Raw genomic sequence first — 21,588 nt, 5'->3', positions numbered from 1 at the left:
AGCGGGACCGACTTCATCGACGGAGAATTCTGCACAGGGTGAGCAAAACGGTCAGATGGCTCAGAGTAGACGCTTGTAGCTCGGGGTCTACTGACTAACAGCCCCGTATCGTACGCTCAGAATCCCCCATGATGCCTGGAACCTCTGACGATCCAGTCCTCGAAGATCCACAACCTCCAATGCGCACATTGGCGTCTTTAAACTGGCCTTATATACCGGATGAATCCGCCTTCCCCGATCCTCTCAAGCGCGACGACCCGAAGCCTCTCCAGTTGCCGCAATACGAAGCGATAGGTCAGTATGCGCATTCGTTCTTCGTGGCGCTGCTGACATTCGGTCCGCAGCCACTTCTTCATCTGTCCGACATGTCATCGGCTCCAACCCTCGGCTTCGAGACATCCTGACGTCCGTCGACGCGCTCCGAGGCGAGGCACGAGAGGTGGCTTTGCAAGAAGCTCTCGGCGTTGGAGGATCAAGATCGCATGCCCTTGCATCTCTTGGCCATGCCTCGGATGAAGATAGAGAGACTCTGAGACGACTCGCAGAGGCCATCGAGACCGCAGTCAGAGGAGGCAAGCAAGATATGTTGGGTCTTGACTGGGGAGACTGAACCAAAGTAGCGTGATATGCGTTACATATGTAGTATAACGGGATACAGAAAGCATGGACAAATGATAGATCGACACAGCAAAGATAACAGAACTTAGTCCATCTCCTCATCGGAGTCCGATATAGTCTCTTTTGATTTGCTGCAAGAAGATGGCGACTCAGTGACAGACAATCGCCACCACAAAATTGAGGACTCACTACTGCTTCTTCCGCGGAGCGGAGACAGCCACCGCCTCGTCGTCGTCGTCATCCCGTACCGCACGTTTCTGCCCCCGAGCCCGCGGCTACAGCAACCAGATTCGAGTGAGTCCAACACCCGGAGCACAAAACGCGACTGGCGCACCTTCTTCGGCTTCTGCTCGCTGTCACTGAACAGAGCCTCGTCCTCATCCTCCGCGCCCGACTCGGTGTTCCGTTTGAGCTTGCCCCCGCGGCGCTTCTTCGGCTTGGGCTCCCCACCGCCATTCGCGCCCTCATCGCCGCTCAGGTTCGGCTCGCGCTTCGGGCGCTTCTTCTTCACCTTCTCGCGCTCCTCTTCGCTCTCCATCTGGCGCACCTCACGCGTCCACTTTTGCGCCTCCTCGCGCGCGATACGCCGCTCCTCCGCGAGCTTTTCGTTCTGCACGCGTAGCCGTTCGCGTTCCTCGCGCTAAGAGGGACGAAAAAAAACACAAGAGAAGCGTGTGAGTGAAGAGCAGAAAAGTGCCCATTGGACAGCGGCGCACCTCTGCTGCGTCGACGCGCTCCCGCTCTTCCTGTCGCCGCTGGCGCGCAGCCTCAATCTTCTTCTGCGCCTCCTCCTCGTACTGACGCTGGGTCGTAAGCTCTCCTTCGCAGCGTCGCAACATGCTTTCGCCATACTTGCGACGCTGGTCGGCAAGCTCACGGTTGTACGGCACAACGGGGGCCGGATCAGCAGCCAGGGATGCGAACAGTCTGCGGGGTCAAATTCAGTGACAGCATTGTAAGATGCGTAAGATTGACGCACTTCTGTGCGTGGCCAGCCTGCTCGATGGCGCGCTGGAGATCTTTGAGTGACCGCTTCGCGGAAGGGATCGCGATCATGATTTCCGCGGCCTTCTGCTGGATCATGGCAATGTTGTATAGAATAGCCTTGTCGTGCGGTTGCAAGTGCAGCGCCTGATCGTGGACATCAGCTCCACGTCAGGCCACTCGGCTTCCTACGTCCGCACCTTTTGAGCGTACTGCAACGCTGTTGACATCGCGCTGAACGATTGATCTTTGGCACCTTTAGCGTTCCATGTTCGGCAGAGACAGAGCAAAACGGAGACATCTTGGCCCTTGAAGAACCGCTTCGACGCCGTTTCGTACTGTACGATGAAGGTCAGCGACGATCACTCGCAGTTCACAGAAGACTTACGCTCTCGATCGCCCTGTCATACTCGCCCCTCGCAAAGTAACAGTGACCCATGTTCGCATGGACACTGCCGTCGTTGATAGACTCGCGAACTTTGGCGAATATGTCCAAAGCTTCGCGTGTGTTCTTCGCCCGCTTCTGTGCTTCGTCGGGCGCAATGGGACCGAGGGCACCGCCAAGAGTTCCCAAGGCATCTTCAGCTACGACAATGGCTAGACCTTGCGCAGCGACCGCACAAAGGGGATCGATTTGGAGGGCCTTCTCATAGAACTCGGCGGAGCGCTGGAAGCCACGACGGCGTTCTTTGATGGCTTCCGGCGACGACTCGCGGAGCTCGCGCGCCTGATAGTATTGAATCCAACCCGCAGCGCAGAGGGAGTAGACGTCGTACTTGTCGAAGTCGCGGAGGGTGAAGAACACGAAGTCCTTGGCGAATTTGGTCATGTTGGACTGCATGAGGAAATATGTGTAGTATGCACGGAGGTTCAGGTTGTCAGGTTGTGAGGCCAGCGCTTGCTTCAACAACTCGTGGGCGTCGTTGTATTGGCTGATACCGGCGAGCATGTGTGCTTGCCGCACTTTGCCTAGATCGAAGATCAGGCGAGGTTCCATCCGTAGCGTGAGCAACGTACCATCGACGTACTCCGGATGTCTAGCGAGAAGCTTCTCATAGGCATCCCTTGCTTTCGCATCCTCTCCCTGATCCTCGTATACCCGAGCGAGATTGTACAATATCGATGTCGACATGGCCTCAGCGACTGACTGATCCAGGCCTGCCGCTTGAGTGACTGCGGTCTCGTACATTGTCCTCGCTTCGTCTAAATGCCCAGCGAGATGCTGAAGAGCGCCGAGGTTGTTGACGAGCCGTGGTTCTGTCTTGCCGGCCGCCTCACAACTTGTCAGTGCTTGCTTGTATGCGCGTTCCATCCGGTCATGGCTATCTTCTCGATAGAGTTTGGCGATCTCGATGAACATGTCGGAATCTTCCGCAAGCTTGCGTGATGAAGAGCTGGGGGCTGATGAGTGACCGTTCATCTGACCGGTGGCGGTGATCCCGATGGCTTTGCATACACGGTCAAACAAGTCACGCGCCCGTGTCTTTTCGTCTGTCTTCTCAGCTTCTGTCATGCCTGGACGAGAGTGGGCGCGTATTGAGGCGAGCATAGCGGTCAGTTGGACGGAGTCCGGATTTGAGGGCGACTGTAGGAAGGTATCGAGAGTATGGATAGCACCGGCCATTTCGTCTGTATGAGGGTTAGAACTGGTTGCATGCTATAACCAGGGGAAAATGCACCGTTCTTCAACTGCAGCTGGGCGACCCCGATCGTGGCCAGCACGCTATCTGGTCTAGCGTCTTTCGCCTTGTTAAAATGCGTGCCAGCTTCTTGCAGTGAACCTTGACGATGGCACACCCGTCCTGCCCGGATGTACCCATCGCAGAGGATGCCCTTAACGTCGGCAAATTGGATAGTACGTTCCGCCAGTTTGAGAGCCTTCCAACAATTCCGGGTTAGTAGAATACAATAACTCAAAGTAACACGCTCACTCGTCTGGTATCACCTTTCTGCAGGAAGAGCTCGCATAGCGCGTTGGCTGCCGCAGAGTTCCGTTGGTTGGCATTGAATGCGCGCTCAATGAGACGCGTCCCAACGAGGAACTCCTCGCGTCGTTCTTCCTCCGACTGATTGTCGTCCTTACTTGCATTGATCGCTTCCAGACCCAGCAGTAGCTGTGCTGACCATTCTCCGGGGTTCTGTTCTTGACATTAAACCACGCGAAAGACGTTTCACATAGGCACTGACCACTTCCACACTGCGCTGCCAAGCTGCCTTGGCCTTCGCTTTGTGGCCCATCGACCAGAAGCACAACCCAATACCTATTCTCGGATCGGGGAGACAGTCCGGGTTCAACTGCAATACACGCTGGAACAGCTTGAGGGACTGGGGGTACTGTCTTCGCGCGTACGCAATCTTGGCCTGCTCAGAGAGTTGGTTCATGGGGAGGCTATCACCAAGTATGGGACGCACCTTGCCGAGCAACGCAACCACATTGGTTGGTTTCTCGGCGAGCACTGAATCGAATGTCCTTGCAGCATCATCCCATTGCCCCGAGCTAAGCTGCAATATTCCTGGGGTAGGAAAATGAGAGCCGTCTTGACACGCAAGACTGATGCCCATACCTCGAGTGAGCACAGACAACATCATCTGAGACTCGCCAGACTCTGCAGTAGCTCGCTCTCCCGTGTTGAAAAGCTGGGCAGCCTCCTTGTTGTACTCGTCTCGCGGCTTCTCCGTCGTCATGTTGTCTTGCGCTGAAAGGACCATTACAAGATGTCGGAATCAGATCAGAATGTTACGTACCAGCATAGGTGAGAATGAGTTTGGGGGCCTTGGAAGCTCGGGCGATTTGGAGGTTTGCGAGGAAGGAGTAGACCGGAGCTATTGACCCGGTAGTCTCGTTGGGTTGCAGAACTGCCGCGCACTGTCGGAATATATTTCACGTAGAGTCGGCAGCATACATACCGTCAAGCGCAGTACGAGCAATCTTCTCCGCAGCTTCCAGGAGTCCTCTCCGCCAGTACTCCGCCGCGAGTCTTGTCCATATCCACACTTTGCATTGCCCCTCCCGCAATACCTCGACCAAGTCGTCCGGGTTGGGATCAAGGCTGTCGAGTTCTATCGTGATGATTTCTTGGCCTCCAAGTTCGATGTCGATAGTGCGTCCCGGTGGCGGAGGAGAGTCAGCATCCTCCATGACGTTGTAAGCCGGATAGTAGGGCACCAGCTAGAGGGTGACGAGGACAAGCGACGGCGCCTGAGATACTAGAGAATGAACAGGAGTCCTACAGAGGAGACGCGGACGGGCGCGGGGAGTGCGCGGCGTCGCCCAGGGTGCCGTTGCGCGAGCGGGAAGCGGGAAGCTGCAGCGGGCGTGAGGTCACGAGCGTCAATCCCACGTGAGGGGGAAGACGCGTTATTTGACGGTGTTTGCCGCACCGTCGGCGCCAGAGGACCACGCCCCGCCGTCGACGCCGCCGACAACGACGACGACACCCACTTCCTTCCTCCTGTACCCCCTGAGATTCGCCTCGGCATATACGCCCGAGACCCCGCCCTCGAACAAGGCTCCTCAAGACCTCGCACTGGTCCAAAGTACCGGACTAATACCTCGACGTCGTCGCGCATCGTCGAGGCCACATCGCACCATCGTCATCACCAGCATTCGCATTCCCTCCGGGTTCAAGGGCTCAGTATTGTTTGGGCAGGACCCTTGCAACCTTGAGGAACCGCTTTTGCGGGATTCCTCCCCGGAATTCCTCATATCGAACCGCTCCAAAGGACAGGACCTGGGGCGACCAATTCTCAGCCAAATTGGCCGATACTTTCGCAGACGATGACGGTTACACACCGGAAGAGGCAGTATCAGCCGGAGGAAATTCAGAGTACGTGGTGGTCAATCGCTTGCCCTGTCTGTGGCCATACCATCCTCCTGTTTCGGGGTTCTCACGCATCCCTCCCTTGCTTATGTAATTTAGCCGTGAGCGAGCCTGGCCTCCAGATCGAATGCGACTCCTGCGCCTGCGACCTCACCCACTCCATCCGTATCAAGTGCGCAGATTCCACCTGCCAAGAGGGAGATGGCGTCGATATCTGTCCCTCGTGTTTCTGCAGTGGCAAGGAGTTCGCCTCTCACAAACGGGGCCATGCATACCGTGTGGTGGTCAGTGCACCTGGTTCGAAGTATGATATCGCTAACTCACCGGATCTTCTACAGGAACTTTACTCAAATCCAATATTCACAGAGGACTGGGGTGCAGATGAGTGAGTTGCCACTTTGATTACGCCCTCGACATCCTTGTTGCATGCAATGGGGGCGGGCGGGGCTGGTCCTCTTACCCCAGGACCACTTCGTTTCCCGCGTTTCTTATTCTTGGGTACGACGTTTGTGAATTACTTGCTGACACACGCCAGGGAGTTGTTGCTACTTGAAGGGATTTCGCTGCAGGGATTGGGCAACTGGCAAGCGATATCCGAACACGTGGGAACACGGACCAAGGAGGAGGTAGAAAACCATTACCTGGACGTCTACATCAACTCCCCCGACTGGCCCATGCCTGTGCGCTTATTCCCCTTTCATGCCATCATCCCCCCGCTTACGCACCTTGCCCCTCCCTTAGAGAATGGACGCGACTTCGACATCGATCCCGCGGAATTCAAGGAGCGGAAACGAAGGCGAATATCTGCGATGACGACCAGTGCTCCTCCCCCGCACAAGGTCGCGCCTGTGTCGGCCCCTGCAATTCACGAGGTCGCTGGTTTCCTGCCTGGCCGTCTTGAGTTCGAGCACGAGTTGGATAACGAAGCTGAAGACGTTGTCAAGGACCTGGAGTTCGGCATATGTCTGGAGTGGGGCGGCGATGAGATGCCGGAGGATGAGAACGATGCCGACGTGAAGGCGAGGGCGAAGTATACTGAGGAGATGAAGGCCAAGGAAGCGTTGTCGGGAAAGCGATTGCCTAACGGGATGATGAACGGCGTCGTAAACGGGTATCACTCAAACGGCAACACCCCGCGCGACACGAGCTTGAAGCCGGAAGACGAAAAGAAGAGTGACCAGGACGAGGATGCGGAAGAGCAGACGCAACCACCCCCCTTCGAGACGAAGGAGTCACTCCAATTCAAGCTTTCCCTACTCGAGTCTTACTACCAGCGCCTGGAGAAGCGACAGGAACAGAAAGAAGTGATGTTCGATCGCGGCCTTCTTCATTACAAGCAGGTGCGTGGTCGATCGCCGCTCTCCCCTTGACGCCCTTTTCACCGTGCTCCGCTCCCCCAGATGCAAATGACAGAGAAAAAGCGAGCAAAGGAAGAGAAAGACATCATCCATCGCCTTCGTCCATTCGCCCGCTTGCAGACGGCCGAAGACTTTGAGAACTTCCAAGCAGACATCCTCTGTGCGTCCCGTGAGCCGTCCATGCCCCTGGCCCTATCTGACACGTGAGTTGCATCTCCCCGCCATGCAGACGAACACATGCTCCGGAAACGCATTCAAGAGCTGCAGCATTATCGCCGCATGGGTCTCCGCACACAGGCAGACATCGAGAAATATGAGGCGGACGTCGTAAAGAGGGTGAGTTCTCCGTCCGGCCTCGCGCCGCAGCAATCTCACATGCCTTCCCCATGCAGGCGAGCGTCAAGGCAAATATGTCGACCCGTGATCTCTACGCCGATCGCCGTCTGAACGGAGGCCGCGCATCCTCGGGGCCCGATCCACGACGCGGGAGCATGGACGGCGACGACCGCGAGGCAACACCGAAGCCCGGCGCCTCCGCGTCTGCCACGGGTCCTCCCGCGCGCAAAATGCGTATGTCCCACCCTTCCTCTAGCCTGATTACCCGTCACTCACCCGCTCCTTTTGCTCACAGCCGCGCCTCTCAACCTCGCGAACTCGCCCGCGCTGCACTTGCTCACGCCCGAGGAGCAGACCCTCTGCTCCCAGCTCCGGATCCTGCCCAAGCCATACCTCGTCATCAAAGAAACTCTCGTGCGCGAGTACGCTCGACGTGGGGGGAAGCTCCGGCGGCGCGAGGCGCGCGATCTCGTCAAGATCGATGTGAACAAGACCAGCCGTGTGTGGGACTTCCTCGTCCAGGCCGGCTTTCTCAAGTCGGCAACACGGACGTGCAGGCGACCGCCGCCGCCGCCGCTTCGGCGACGGGTAAGTCTTTCAGGCCGAGCGCTGAGTGCGGTCCGGCGAGAGTGCTGACGACCGCGATCCGTCAGAAGGCCATCCGCGCCGCCAACGCTGAGCGCGTCGCCGAGCAAGGACTCGATGGCGCGAGTGTCCCCACGGCCGCCGCCGTTCACGAACGTCCCGCTAGGATCTGTCCCACCAGGGTCGGGCTCGTAGGTTCGCCGTCGGGCTCCGTGTGTCCCATTTGCCCTGCGAACGCTGCATCACCCGTACTATACATACCACATGTTGTCTTCATTGCTATCGTGCTGTTCATTATACGCCCCTGTAGTCTATCGCATCTGTACATTATTCATACGAGTCCTTGTTCTCTCTGCGGGTAACAAGGAGCAGTGCAACGAGTAGAGTGGTCATCTACAAGACGAATTCAAACGCTTCCGGTGAGCATGCGATCGATGATGCCCATGTCTATGGGAATTTTGGCTTTGGCGAGATACTCGTCGTTCCTGTGAAAATGGTGAACAAGGATGGAGGACGGTTATGGGAGACGACTCACCAGAATTTGGAGTAATGTCGGCATCCGGAGTCGCAGAGTATCGTGACGATTCTTTCTCCGCTCTTCCATTTAAGCTTCTTGACCAGTCTGATACACGCGACCAGGTTGCAGGCACTGCTGGATCCTAAGAACAGCCCATCGTGGTGCACTAGATAGCGCGACATCGCGACAGCCTCCTCGTCGGTGACTCTGTCCACATTTCCGAGTCAACGCAGAACAACAAGAAACCACAGACCACCCACCGGAAGGCGTCATCAATGATAGGCAGCGCAAGCTCGAAGTTGTGCGTGAGCCTATTGATCCCTCTATGAAGGTGCACGTCAAGCACCGTCAACGCCTGTCCTCGGGGAGAGCGGGAATGACCACCCACATGCCCTCGACGACCGTGTCGACTGATGGCGCCTCTTCGTCCCCTCCGCTCTTTCCGGTCGAACATGACCCCGTACTTGACCTTGTTGTACAACCCGCTGCCCTCCGGGTCGCTCATCGCTACTAGAATGTCCCGCTTCTTCGCCTTCAAGAACTGACCGGTCCCGCGAGCGTCCCGCCCGTCCCCGCGCCCGAGACGAACGCGTCAACGGCGCCGCTCGTCTGCCGCCAGATCTCAGGCCCAGTGCCGTCGTAGTGCGCGTAGTAGTTGCTCCGGTTCTGCCGGGGAGCCGTGCTCAGCCCGTCTGCGTCCACACGGACGCCGATGGGGAAGGGGACAAGCGCACCTCGAACTGGTCCGCGAAGAACCCGCGCGGCTTCGTCGCGGACTCGCGCTCCTCCTTGGAATTTGTGAGCTTGTCGTCAGCGAGCGCGCCGTCTGCAGTCGTGGTGACAACCACGGACGCAGATGCGGTCTGGAGGAGGTGCCCCGGCGGGACGAAGCTGGTTGGTCGGGATCTGCTCCGAACATGCTCGCGCGGTCGCGCGCGAGGTTCTAGGACAGGTGAGCTTCGGCCCAGGTTACGGGTGCGGCGGACGTACAACAAACTGTGAATGTGTGTTAGGTAACATCAACCGATCCTAGTAGAAGCGCAAGGACATGGTTCACCTGCTTCTTGTCGACGATGCTGGCAGGACGCACACGCTCGACCTCTGCGCCCAACGCGAGTAGCGCCTTCACTTTCTCCTCCGCAACGTCGTCTGGCATGATGATCGCTGGCGCGGGGTCAGTACATGACAAGCAGTTGTGCGCTGCCACATACTACTCTCGTATCCTCTGATAGTGATCAAGTCAGTCAGAGTGTGTGACGGAAAAAGCGAAGCCACTGCTCACTTCGCGCGGGCGATGGTCGCTATCGAGATGCCAGTGGAGCCGACCGTACCCTCAAATATCCTTGAGCTGGTGTGGGGACGTAGCAATCCTTGCTCCTCCGCATCCGTGATCACTGAACCAAGGTAGGTCACGTCAGTATCCAGCTGACGCGACAGCGTACGAGCCCGGATGCACCTCGAAGCGCGACACGGTCTTTCACACTGCCTCCGGGATTCATGAACTAGAAAGGGTGTAAGATTGGCATCAAATTGAGAGAGCCCGATGATGGTACCTCCGCTTTTCCCAGGATTTCGACTCCAAGGGCATTGCTGAGGGAGTTGATCCGGACCAAGGGAGTGTTTCCTGTGAACAAGCAATGAGAAAGTAACAGTACTGATCTGGTGGACTAGAACCCACCAATGAGACCGACAACACCGTCGACGACCTCATCCCTGCGTGGTTCTATGAGGCGAGGGTCGAGCACTGGAGGAGAGGTGTTTTGCTTCTGCCACCGGTTGCAGTGCACCACAGATGAGGCCGTGAGAGACAGTGCAAGTCCGACAACAACACCGTAGAGGAGCTGCCGGTATGTTGACCGGGCAGGTAGCCACTGGACGACGTGGTCTACAACTTGCATGCCTTGTTCATAGACCAAGCTGAAAGTTTAGAGATAGCGACCCAGGCACAAGTTGCGGTCCAAATTGTGCTCAGATCACACCGCACATGCAGAGAGATGGGAAAATGAGGTCATATTATTATAGCCAGCTTGGTATGTACATGGGGTTAGGGTTAGCGGCGCGCAGAAGCCAAAAAAAACGGCCCACCCAGCCCGAGGGCCGAAGAGGGACAGGAAAATATTGAGACGGTGCATGAGCCGAAGCCCATACAAACCGCAGGGCCCCCCTGGGGACAGGGTCGCCGTGCTATGAGAGGCCCCCACGGCCCACAGACCCAGGTACATGAAGGGGCCTGTGCCATCAAGGTAAGTATGAGTTGCTTTGATGCGCGAGTGCAGACTTTATACTCGGCAGCCGCGCGCACGGACCAAGCAAGCTGAGGGCAGGCTGCCTGCACCAGCGCCAGTACAGTGCATGGTGCACGCGCTCGATGTCCGACTGTAACACACTTGTATGTCGTTGTTCTGTCCTTGGCGTCGTCATGCTCGGCTTGCGCAGTGCGGACGGCGGATGGCGCCATGCGATTGCTGCATATCGATGCCATCTCCTGACGGCTCCCCGACCAAACCCCGAGCGGTATCTATGAGTGCCGCAGATTGAGCACGGACTCTCCTCTGCCACTGCCACTTCTCCTGAACCCCCTTCGACGCATCTCCAATGGCCGAAGTCATTGCAATCAAGGAGACTTTCCTCTCCGCGCCCAAGTTCGCCGTTGTTGGAGCGTCCAAGGATCAAACCAAGTTTGGCACGAAGGTGCTCAAATGGTACCAGGCCCGCGACAAGGACGTCACCCCAGTCCATCCTGTGAGAGCAATATCCCAAGTGGGTGGGTGCACCGTCTGATGCGTGTGTCTACAGAAAGAGGATGAATTAGAGGGATTGAAGACCATCCGTTCCCTGAGCGACCTGCCCTCTCCAACGGAGACCTCGATCAGCATCATCACACCAGCCAAGGTTCTTGTGTTCTCTTCCCGCGCGCTCCGTCATTGTGTTAATGCTTTTGTGACAGATTACTTTGGGCATTCTCGAGCAGGCCAAGTCGCTCAACGTCTCTGCTCTGTGGCTCCAGCCCGGTGCCGAGAACGAAGAGGTCATCAATTATATCAACGAGAATGGGCTCGCCAACAAGGTCATCTACGGCGGCCCGTGCATTTTGGTTGACGGCGACGGCGTCTTGAAGAGCCTCCTTTAGACTCCAGGCACGACATGCTGTCGGGCACGGTGTTACAATGTAATTTTAGCAGATTCGGCTTACTCTGCTGTGCTCCGGCGCGCACACTTGTGAGGTACTTTCGTACCTATGATGAACACCGTCTTGGTACAGTATTGGCAGGGATGTTGCTATCGAGCCTTCTTTCCCTCTCACTGTCGTCCAGAACGGTTTCTCATGCTGCTATCTGCAATGGTCATTGCACACCCTCTTGCTCGTGTGCCGCTTGTGATGATGGAGTATACATAATGGGTAGTTGACTCCTTCTATCCAGGTCGAGCGGTTTGGAGCCGCCATCTGCCTGAGGAAGATGTAAAGTCGGGGAATCATGAACCATTCCATACTGAGGTGAGCTCAGCATTGTCATCGCGTTTGACGTAAATCCGGATTCGGTGACGCTCATCTGCATGGGTCCACAAATATACGAACGCCGGACGATATGTGACTGAGATACCACGCATGGAGAGCTGCGGGGGCTTCTCAAAGTGGCTCCCGGAGCGTCTTTACTGCGGAAGAATCTTTGCAACTTAACCTCGTCGGTGTGGGGGCCTCTTCCTTTGACAACTTTCAGTGTGTCGGACATTATATGGACATGGCCTCCTGGCCTCCTCACTGTGACACTGATAGATGCATCGGATGATCGTATCCAAACAACTGTATCTCGCGCGCGATGTCTGTGGGAAGCACGGTGCTCGTCCTGTATCGAGCTATAATGTTGACTGAAAGCGTCTACTTCTCAACACGGGGAGGACCGGCGGTTATGGCTGCGGAATCCTGGCCTCGAGGTGTTAGGCATGCCAACATACGCCCGCTCCCGTGCGCGATTGGAAGCGGCGGCGGCCGAGTATGTAGACATTCGTGGAGCACGGACAGCGCGCTCTGCGCTCCCAAACAGCACCGCAGCGGGTGGGAGTTCACACGGACGTGTCGTGAGATCTGCCAAAGGTGGTTGGACACTGATGCGTGGCTCCTTTCGATGTCAGGTGCTGGAGGTGTGAAAGTGAGAGAAAAACTCAGCGCCTCGTTTCGGTCTGATCGGGGGCGTTGGCATGCAGCCAAGAGATGACCCGGGTTAGTCGAATGAGCTGAACGATGAGACACGAAACGGATGCCTGCAAGGAGAGGACGTCACTGGCAGAGATCAGACGACCGACGGGGCGAATCAGACGAAGGCCGGGGGAGCAAACAAGGGAGGCAAGAGCGCTGGCTGCGGAGAATGTCCGTCCGGTGTCCACGCGCTTAGCCCCGCCTGCTCCGCTCCTCCCTCGCTTCGCTTCGTTCCCCTCCTGTCCTTTCTTCGCGGTTTATATACTTCCCCTCGCTCGCCCAGCGCGCTCTTTCCTCCTTCCGACGGCCATGATCACCTATACCTTCCTCCCGCTCCTTGCCCTTGTCTCTGCTGCCGTCGCAGAACCGCTGCACGTACCCCCGCCCCTCCATGTCCCCATCCGCCGTCGCTCCGCAGGCAGCGCAGCCTCCATCGACCGCTTCGCCGCCCATGCCGACTATGTTCGCAACAAGTATGGTTTTTCCCCCTCGTCTGCCTCCGTGAAGCGTGCTGGCCAGACCGTCGGCTTCTCGATCATCGACCAGGTACGTCCAATACTTTGTCCCGTCTCCGCAGCCTCCTCATTGCCGCACAGCAACAAGACGCGTCCTACCTCGGACAGGTCACTGTCGGCACCCCGCCCCAGTCCTTTAAGGTTGTCCTCGACACCGGCTCTTCCGACTTCTGGCTCGCTTCCAGCGATTGCGTGTCCTGCGGTTCCACCCCGCCCTTCGACCCCAACGCCTCGTCGTCCATCAAAGCGCTCACCAGTGCCTCTGGCAGCACCCAATCCATTCAAATCAGCTATGGCAGTGGACAGGTCGCCGGTATTCTCGCCTCTGACACCGTCTCTATGGCTGGCTTCACCGTCAACCCCCAGACGATGGTCGTCGTCGAGCAGATGACGACTGGCCTCCTATCGGGCGACGTCTCGGGCATCATGGGCCTCGCCTTCCAGTCTCTCGCCTCCACCCGCGCGACCCCTTTCTGGCAGGCCCTTGTGAACGGTGGCCAGTGGGCATCTCCCGAAATGTCGTTTTGGCTCGCCCGTCACATTGACGACAGCCCGACCACGGTAGAGCAGGACGGCGGAGTGATGACGCTTGGCGGCACGAACTCAACGCTCTTTACCGGCGACATCGAGTTCAACTCACTCACCAGCGTGAGCAGCTCACCCACGTTCTGGATGCTGGAGATGACCAGTGCGTTTTTTTCTCTACCCTTCGTGCGCTCGTTGCTATCTTGTCGCCCGTCGGGGCTATGCGCCCCGACTGGTCGTTTGCGTTGTATTTTGGTTTGGTGTTGACATTGCGCAGGCGCTACCGTCAATGGCAAGTCGGTGTCAATACCCACCGGTTCAAACGCTCTCTCTGCCATCGACACCGGCACCACACTCATTGGCGGCCCCTCTGACGCGGTCACGGCCATCTGGCAGACGGTGGACGGCGCGAAGGCACTCACTGGGCAGTTCGAAGGATTCTGGGCGTTCCGTAAGTGCTCATGCCTTGACTCTCCTCGCGCCAGGCTATTTCTGCTCTCCGCAGCCTCCGCGGCCGCATGCCTGTGGCACGATGACTGACGGGCCTCGCCGTTTGTTCACACAGCCTGCAGCACCAGCGTCCAGATTTCGCTCGCTTTTGGCGGGAAGTCGTGGCCCATCAGCGACGCGGACATGAACCTCGGCAGCATCTCCTCGGGGTCGAACCTTTGCCTGGGCGGTATCTTCGACCTCAACCTCGGGTCCAACGTCGGCAGTGGCAGCGGGAATCCCGTTTGGGTTGTCGGTGACACCTTCCTCAAAAACGTGTACTCCGTCTTCCGCTCGGACCCTGCCGCCGTTGGCTTCGCCGAGCTCTCCGCTGCCGCCGGTGGCTCCTCGGGTACGTACTTTTTTGTCGCTTATTGCGTGCAATATCGAATTTGATAAGATCCTTCGACGCTTTCTTCATCGGCTTCTGGTCCTACTTCTTCGTCTGTTTCTGTCGGGTTCTCTGGGTCTTCTGCTGCCTCTTCAGGTACCCCTTCATCTTTCCCCTCATCCGCTAATGTGGGCGCAACCGGCAACCCTATCCCTTCAGGTAGCTCGGGGACGAGTGCGTATATCCTCGCTTCCCGCTTGACAATTCTCCAATCATCCTTCGTACTCTTTCCAGCTTCGGGTTCTGCCCTCAACCCTACAAAGTCGGGCAACAGCGCTAGCTCGTTCGTTCACCAGTCAGGTGGCCTTGCCGGAGTAGGCGCGTCTCTGCTCATGACTGTTCTTGCGGGCTACTTCGTGCTTGCATGATCAGGCATACCGCCGGGTCTCTCGTTGTCGCCAAGTTGCCCGCGCACATGCGCGTGCAACGACGGCCTGCCCGCTCTCTGCCACGCTCTTGGGCCCCAGCCGCCCGGACGATTGCTGTGATCATACATACTGACCGATGTCGCTGTGGCTCCCGTACTCTTGCATTTCTTACTCACGCTTTGGCTGTTGTCGCCCCTGCTTGGATCGTGTTTCGCTGACCGAATATATTCTACTTACGTTGGGATGATTCTTGCTCTCGCGCTCGCCGCTACTCGTCCGCCCCCGTGTGCACTCTCTTACCATCTCCACGTCGTTGCCGTTTCTGTGATGCTCGTGTGATCGTGTTCGTTCACACTGCGGCTTTTCAGGCCGAACGCGCGAGCCATGCTAATGTGTAAGACCGACGCTCGCGCGGGAATACGGACGGAGTGTGTATGCACTCCGTTCCCATGGGAGTGGGATCCCAGACCCCGGGAATGGGGGGCGGGGATGCCGACGGGGGTCCGCTCTGCGGGTCGTCTTCGAACAGCGGCTATGCTCGGTGCCGCACTGTCGTTGGAGATGTTCTACCAAGATTTGGGTTCTGGCCCGTGCCCTCGTGCACCCGTCAAGAGGGAACGGTTCAGGTCTACAGTGTTGGTGTGTGAAAGACCCTGGTCTGGACCTCGCTCGGTAGCTTTTAGAGTTACGGTTCAGTTAGTGGGTCGGATTTGAACACGGTCTAGCAGGAAAGAGGCTGGGACATCGACGTCCGTTTCCCATATGCATCTTGGCCTCGCTTGTGGTTTGAGCGCCGAAAGCATGCACTGAACTTTCAAGCACGTGACACGTCTTGTATTAAGTCCTTGCAGAAAACTTTCGCACTTGTGGGATATGGCGTGTCTTCAGAGGAGAAAGGTCTTAGCAGGCCCGTTTCAAATGTCCTGCCCACTAATACCGGCCATAACCCAACCTATATGTCTGACCCCGGTCCACTGGCGGAGTCCGAGCTTGGAGCGCCCATGGCCGCCTTAGGCATTACGTCATCTCCACGTGGGAGCTGGCAAACTCGAAGGACGACTGCCAGTTTTGCTCCTCTCCAGGCTACTACTTGCACCGCTCAATCTCAAGGGCACCGTTATAGGCTCGCTTTTCTACCGCTCCCTGAACCTGGGAGCTTCATCGGGATTCGCCGTGGTGAGAGGGTTGGCCAAGCCCGGTTGGCTTCGTCAGCAAGCTGTTTCTAACATGTTTCTAGTATGTTTCACTGCCATGTTCAGGCGCACGTGGGACGGCTCCGCTGTTGATCACGCTAGAGCCATTACACGCGGGCTCTCCTGTGCAGCGTATGTACGGCCGGAATTTGACTACTGACCATTGCTGCAATAACATTCTAGGTGGTACAGCGAGATCGGGGCGAGGGTGTTTCTCCGGCTCATAGGCTCACGGAGGTCTTTTCACCTCGAATGGGGGTTTTCTCCGCAACATTGGATGCGATCCTACAGTACTACAACCTCGAAGGCCGGTGGGCAAACGGAGAGCGTGTGGTCCGGTGAGTCGAACGAAACACAAGCTCTGTCAGCAATGGGGCGCTGACTCAGAATCAACCACTATCTACGCTGCGGATAGTTGCGTGTCCCGAGGCCACGGTGTACACTGCTCGACCCTGGCGCGTATCGCGACGAAAGATTCGCCTAAGCGTGATTGGACTACAGCCGCCGAGTACAGTCAGCAACACTCATATCTCGTTGAACTTGGCGTCCTTTGCGATGCTGCGACACCAGCTGGAAGAGACTTGTCGGGGTTTATAAAGCCCTCTGTCCGTTTCGTGGATCATCAGCACCCCCAGTCTCCGGTTCATCGCACCCCCAGGCCTGTCACAGCAACCCCAATATGCCTTCCATTCCTGCCCTCTTCCAAACCATTCGCGTCGGCACCATGCAACTGGGTCACCGCGTTGCTATGGCCCCGATGACGCGTATGCGAGCTGACGCCGCTCACGTCCCGACGGACCTGATGGTGGAGTACTACACCCAACGCGCTAGCGTTCCCGGCACTCTGCTCGTCTCCGAGGCCGTTTTCATCGCTCCCCAGGCAGGGATCATCCCCCACGTCCCCGGCATTTACAAAGACGCGCAGATCGCAGCATGGAAAAAGGTGAGATTTTCGCTACGCATCAAACCAGCCCGACACTGAGCTTCTGTATAGGTCACCGATGCTGTCCATGCGAAGGGCTCGTACATCGTGTGTCAGTTGTGGGCCCTTGGACGCTCAGCCCGTCCTGCGTTGCTTCAATTGGAGAACCCGAAGTACCCACACGTCGCTCCCTCACCGATTGCGCTGAAGTCGAGCCATGAGGCCGTGCCCCGCGCTCTCACTACCGATGGTCGGTCACTGTTTCCGTCGACGTTTGAACCCCCTATCTGAAACTCGCGTCAGAGATCGCGGAGTACGTTCAACTGTATGCTCAGGCTGCGAAGAACGCCATCTCCGCAGGCTTCGACGCCGTCGAGGTGCACGGTGCTTCGGGCTACCTCCTGGACCAATTCACGCAGAGCGTCAGCAACACGCGCACGGATGCCTACGGCGCCTCTGCTGCGAACCGCGCACGCTTCCCACTCGAGGTGCTGGACGCCGTCGTCCGCGCCGTAGGGGCGGAGCGCTCGGCGTATCGCCTGAGCCCGTGGAATTTGTATCAGGACATGCGCATGGACGACAAGGAGACAAGGGAGACGTTTACCTACCTCATCAGCGAGTTCAAAGCGCGGTTCCCGGGCTTGGCGTACCTTCACGTCGTGGCGTCGACTGCGGACTTTAACAAGCCCCCCGAGGATCCCAAGGTACGATCATGGAAGGTTATTGTCATTCTCCACACGCTGATCAAAGACATTCCCACACAGGACGAGCAGGTGCTCCACGAGTTATGGGCACCGCTTCCGTACATTTCTACTGGCGGATACACCCGCGCGACCGCGCTCCAAGCCGCAGAGAAGGAAGGCGTCGTCATTGGCATGGGACAAAGTTTCATTCCGAATGTGAGTCATTGAGGTCATCGGCTGGACCGTTTGAACTACTTTCCTGACAATGTGATATCGCAGCCCGACCTCCCTTACCGCCTGATGGAAGACCTCCCTCTGGCCGCCGGCGACCCGTCGACCTTCTACACTGGGGGTGGGGCGGAGGGATACTCGGAATTCCCATTCTCAGACAAGTTCGTCGCTGAACGTATAAAGGCTTGATGGCTAAGGAGTTTTGTGTACGCCGGGTGTCTACGACTACTACTTACATGCAACATTAACTGCTCTAGACGAGAACCTGGAACCAGGACCAGTACACAGTGAAGCGCCGAGCTTGACGAGCGCTCCACTGTCTCGAGATCACCGCCCCGTTGCTGTTCACATACCGCACGCATTCCTCAAAGCAGGTTCTATGCTCGGACAAGCGGTGTCGGGTCGGGTCTATTTGATTTGGCTACAGTTGCAAATGCCAAAGCGAATTGCCCTTTCGGCTCAACCAGAGGCACAAGGCCAAAGCGGAGACTGTTAGTACCCGGGTGGCACCGCCAAAGCTCGAAAGGCAACTCGGAACGGTATAAAAGGACGGCCGGGCAGGAGAAAGTGCTGCATCCCCATCAAACCCTCTGTCCGACTCTCAGCTTGACCTCCTCGACTCGTCCGCGTCACTAGCTGTCTCGAACTACCTGGTGCTAGGTGATACTCCCTCGTACTAAAAGCTCGTGTCCACATTTTCAACGCCCCCTTCACTGAGCTTGACGAGGCAGCTAACTTGGAACCTAGCTTGCCTCCTCCCGAAGCTTCGGCCCTCCGATGAACACCTGCGTACTTCTCTTGACGGCCTGCTCTTTTACTAGCCTTTTCTTTGTCATAAGACGGCTCGCGATAGCACTCTGGGACGTCTTCCGTTGGATTGCTCTCTTCCACAGACGCTGCTTATTCTGACCGTCCAAGACTCACCAGTTGTTCGCTCTTTGGCCGGCATGTCCAGTTGTCGAACGTCCTAGGCCCATTACTTATCGGAAGTGTCAAACCACCTTGCCTGACTGGGAGCGGTTTGCTACCGGGTGTCTACTTTTAGACGGTGGATGCCGGATGTTGAAGAGGCTGACTGCAGGAACAAACAAGCCACCACACCTCGTCCTCTGTATATAAGACCCTCTCGCCCGCTTGTACATCCTCATCATCCCGACCACCATCGCTCAGCGGCCTCAAACTCGACCTCTCAACGCCGACGCCGACCTCATTGAACACCGACACCGACTTCGACACCGACAACACCGACACCGACCTCAATACCGACATCGACCTCAACATCAGCGCCGGCTTCGACGATTGACAGCAGCAAGGCTCCCTTCCACTCCTCGTTGGTACTGATATGTACGACTTCTCGACCCACATCCCTCGTCTTGTTTGGCTGACATTCTCCCAGTTTTTATTTGACAGGATGTCCTTGGGGGCTTTCCGATGCCTATTTCAAGCGGGGTCTGGTTTATTTCTCAAGCCGTCCCCATGCGCGGAAGGCTCTCACGCTCCAGTGTCGGGCTGAGACATCAAGAGCGAGCTTGGGGCTCAGGTACACGACGCAAGTCTATCCCCCGAAGACGGCGCAGATATGCGAGCAGGTAGGTCTGGAAGGTAGGTTTCTTTCGTTTCGGACTGTGGGTTTCAAAATTTTGGGGTTTTCTGCTTCAGGCTTTTTGCAGGTAATGCCGAAGAGTAGAGCCCCAATCGGGCGAAGATCCCCAAGCGCATAGGCCGAGTTTCGGTTTTTGTTCTTCGCGGTTGGGAGCTGACGTTATCTAGGGCTGCTGAGGACCCGGGCAACTCCACCAAAGGTATGTCCGGTCGACCCGCGAAAATCGCCCTCGCCTAAGATAACTTGTCATTCGGCGCTAAGATAACTCGGACATACGTCTGTTAGGCGCCTTACCACGTGACCAATGACGTCATGCTCGCCGCGCACATTTTCCCCGAGTGTTCAAGCCCTTGTAGAGCCCACCGGCACTCTGAGTCGTTATTGTGCAGCATATTTGAATGTATGGTACATGGGTACAATACGTATGTCTCGTAATACACAAACCTACAGATGCAGGGAATGATACAACTGGTACTACACCGTGCTACTGCCACTGCTCGGGTTCACCAGGGTGACCCGAGGGTCATTTCAACATGACCCGCACCGTCACCCACGCAAACGTGTACACCTTCCATAGAAAACCGCGTGTTATGTGCGCCAAGTGGAAGCGCAGACGCACGGAATGGGCGGGCGGCGAGACCAGGAGGTACTGGTAGTGCCGGTCCACAGGCCGAGCGTGGGGAGGCGGTCGTACCGTCCTCGTCCTCGCCAAATAATGGCTCGCGGGTCGGCCACCGGGGTTGGTGCTGCGGGGGCGAGGTGTAGCTAGCGTACGCCCGGGCGCTGCCCTTGACTCGAGGCGTCGCCGAGCTCGCTGTACGAGCGGCGCGACCCCGCGCCGTCGTCACCGACATGTCAGTACGGGCGGCAGTAGGTATCGCAGCCATACCCATACCCGCCTTTGAAGCTGTGCTTGGCGTGCGGCGGAACGCTTGCATGCGCCGCGTCCACATGTGTTGTGCTAGACCTCGAGCGTCGGGAGGATCTGTGGGATGAGGGCGCTGAACGCAGGGGCTTACAGAGCGTACAGATCCACAAGGACTCGGACACGACGAGTGACATGAAGGTGCTGGTGCGGAACGAGTCAATGATGAGCCCCTATACGTGTGGATAAAGGATATCGGGGAGGTGGACGTATATGGTTGAAAGGGTGATCACCATGAGCGCACCAGTAGCGATGGAAAGCACGGAGAAGTCGCAGTATATAAGGATAGGTCAGAGCGGGGTCGTGGGTGTGCAGGATAAAGAAAGGTGCGCACTGAGAGCCACTAGGCGGACGACCACAAGCAAGACCATGATATGTGCGCTTTGGGATTCTTGGAAGAGGAGGATGGAGTAGAGAGCGACAAGGCGAGTAGAAGTCGAGGTTGAAGCCGAAAAGATGTCTCGAGAACCGGTGCCGCGAAAACGAGGGGCCTCGTTGGCGCATCCTCCACAGTCGGCTGCGCTTACCCTCCCCATGCGAGCGTGAGGCATGCGGAACGGCGCGACGTGACACTGGCGGGTGAAGCTGTCGTTGATGAGTCGTGTCAATAGCCTCCACTTCTCGACTCCGTGCATATCTGCAATGACCAACACGTACCTTCATCCTTTCCGACCACCACTCGCATGATTCGCGTATTAGTCTGCCACCGTTTCTTGCGGTCGAATTTCTCTCTGGTCATCACATCTGCGGCGATCCGAGAGGGCCTGCGCGACGCGCATGCGCTGCGAAGCCTCGCGAAGAGACATCTGGGGTGGCTCACCAGCAGCTGCTTTAGCCACTCGAGCAAGTTCTCATTTGGGACCAATCTCCGGTGTGCGCCCTGAGTGAGTCGACGTTGCTAATTAGGACGTGCAGGTTGCGTGCAGGATGGTGGAAAGCTGAGACCGCCCATAAGCGCCGGCGTTCGGGGCCCATTGTCCCCTCGCATAGGATAAGTCCGGACATACATTATGGGCGTCTATCCCGATATGGGGCGTCTGCTAAGATAACTCGGACATACCTCGTTGCCTTTTATGGACACTTTGATAAGACAACGCCGGACATACCTCTGGTGGAGTTGCCCGGGTCCTGGCTGCTGGCAAGGTAGGTCCCGAGGGAGGGCGGGTGCGGCTGTGGCGGCCCGTCCTGGCGCAGACCTTTTCGTGGTCCTCGGGATAAGTACCGTCGGTGGGCGTCCTGGACGCCTTCCGGTCGGGAAACCAACATGCGCCGAATTTCTTCCTCTCTCTTTCCTGCGTAGGCGCTGGTTATGTTTATGTAATATCATGT

The 21,588-nt window shown here is 57.2% G+C and overlaps 8 protein-coding genes across 8 annotated transcripts; 5 read left to right on the top strand and 3 right to left on the bottom strand.

Moving 5' to 3' along the window:
• Positions 1-131: 131 nt before the first annotated feature.
• On the top strand, positions 132-610 carry BXZ73DRAFT_102103 (uncharacterized protein; the record flags this gene model as incomplete). Its single annotated transcript, XM_048015112.1, has 2 exons — positions 132-294; positions 345-610. The coding sequence occupies 2 exons, from the start codon at positions 132-134 to the stop codon at positions 608-610; spliced, it is 429 nt and encodes a 142-aa protein (XP_047877202.1).
• Positions 611-703: 93 nt separating this feature from the next.
• Positions 704-4,741, bottom strand: BXZ73DRAFT_47916 (RNA polymerase II-associated protein; the record flags this gene model as incomplete). Its single annotated transcript, XM_048019957.1, has 15 exons — positions 704-749; positions 808-893; positions 953-1,258; positions 1,335-1,545; positions 1,598-1,749; positions 1,803-1,940; positions 1,991-2,571; positions 2,620-3,231; positions 3,282-3,480; positions 3,534-3,740; positions 3,790-3,963; positions 4,015-4,115; positions 4,167-4,298; positions 4,348-4,458; positions 4,510-4,741. The coding sequence occupies 15 exons, from the start codon at positions 4,739-4,741 to the stop codon at positions 704-706; spliced, it is 3,288 nt and encodes a 1,095-aa protein (XP_047877201.1).
• Positions 4,742-5,380: 639 nt separating this feature from the next.
• On the top strand, positions 5,381-7,897 carry BXZ73DRAFT_90420 (uncharacterized protein; the record flags this gene model as incomplete). The annotated part of the gene is made up of 11 exons (XM_048025629.1): positions 5,381-5,429; positions 5,523-5,707; positions 5,762-5,808; positions 5,959-6,103; positions 6,167-6,763; positions 6,824-6,941; positions 7,011-7,117; positions 7,174-7,351; positions 7,413-7,616; positions 7,655-7,709; positions 7,771-7,897. The coding sequence occupies 11 exons, from the start codon at positions 5,381-5,383 to the stop codon at positions 7,895-7,897; spliced, it is 1,812 nt and encodes a 603-aa protein (XP_047877200.1).
• Positions 7,898-8,108: 211 nt separating this feature from the next.
• On the bottom strand, positions 8,109-10,117 carry BXZ73DRAFT_90419 (PALP-domain-containing protein; the record flags this gene model as incomplete). Its single annotated transcript, XM_048025628.1, has 13 exons — positions 8,109-8,187; positions 8,238-8,426; positions 8,480-8,540; positions 8,608-8,650; positions 8,677-8,745; positions 8,766-8,885; positions 8,954-9,110; positions 9,137-9,162; positions 9,277-9,383; positions 9,533-9,613; positions 9,676-9,721; positions 9,773-9,843; positions 9,898-10,117. The coding sequence occupies 13 exons, from the start codon at positions 10,115-10,117 to the stop codon at positions 8,109-8,111; spliced, it is 1,269 nt and encodes a 422-aa protein (XP_047877199.1).
• Positions 10,118-10,814: 697 nt separating this feature from the next.
• On the top strand, positions 10,815-11,349 carry BXZ73DRAFT_47964 (NAD(P)-binding protein; the record flags this gene model as incomplete). Its single annotated transcript, XM_048019964.1, has 3 exons — positions 10,815-10,979; positions 11,016-11,111; positions 11,167-11,349. The coding sequence occupies 3 exons, from the start codon at positions 10,815-10,817 to the stop codon at positions 11,347-11,349; spliced, it is 444 nt and encodes a 147-aa protein (XP_047877198.1).
• Positions 11,350-12,723: 1,374 nt separating this feature from the next.
• On the top strand, positions 12,724-14,702 carry BXZ73DRAFT_78125 (acid protease; the record flags this gene model as incomplete). The annotated part of the gene is made up of 6 exons (XM_048022813.1): positions 12,724-12,960; positions 13,011-13,617; positions 13,732-13,905; positions 14,020-14,295; positions 14,344-14,508; positions 14,569-14,702. 6 exons carry the CDS (start codon positions 12,724-12,726, stop codon positions 14,700-14,702), a joined length of 1,593 nt encoding a protein of 530 aa, XP_047877197.1.
• Positions 14,703-16,574: 1,872 nt separating this feature from the next.
• On the top strand, positions 16,575-17,920 carry BXZ73DRAFT_90416 (NADH:flavin oxidoreductase/NADH oxidase; the record flags this gene model as incomplete). Its single annotated transcript, XM_048025627.1, has 5 exons — positions 16,575-16,838; positions 16,890-17,067; positions 17,121-17,521; positions 17,582-17,716; positions 17,780-17,920. The coding sequence occupies 5 exons, from the start codon at positions 16,575-16,577 to the stop codon at positions 17,918-17,920; spliced, it is 1,119 nt and encodes a 372-aa protein (XP_047877196.1).
• A 1,917-nt stretch (positions 17,921-19,837) lies between these two features.
• Positions 19,838-20,998, bottom strand: BXZ73DRAFT_78123 (uncharacterized protein; the record flags this gene model as incomplete). Its single annotated transcript, XM_048022812.1, has 3 exons — positions 19,838-20,319; positions 20,594-20,896; positions 20,917-20,998. 3 exons carry the CDS (start codon positions 20,996-20,998, stop codon positions 19,838-19,840), a joined length of 867 nt encoding a protein of 288 aa, XP_047877195.1.
• Between the last annotated feature and the right edge of the window lie 590 nt (positions 20,999-21,588).

The sequence above is a fragment of the Epithele typhae genome (assembly GCF_022376455.1).
Source record: "Epithele typhae strain CBS 203.58 chromosome Unknown BXZ73scaffold_29, whole genome shotgun sequence".
NCBI classification, from domain to species: domain Eukaryota; kingdom Fungi; phylum Basidiomycota; class Agaricomycetes; order Polyporales; family Epitheliaceae; genus Epithele; species Epithele typhae.
The sequence above is the reverse complement of the archived record's forward strand: the minus strand, read 5'-3'. Positions and strand labels throughout refer to the sequence as shown.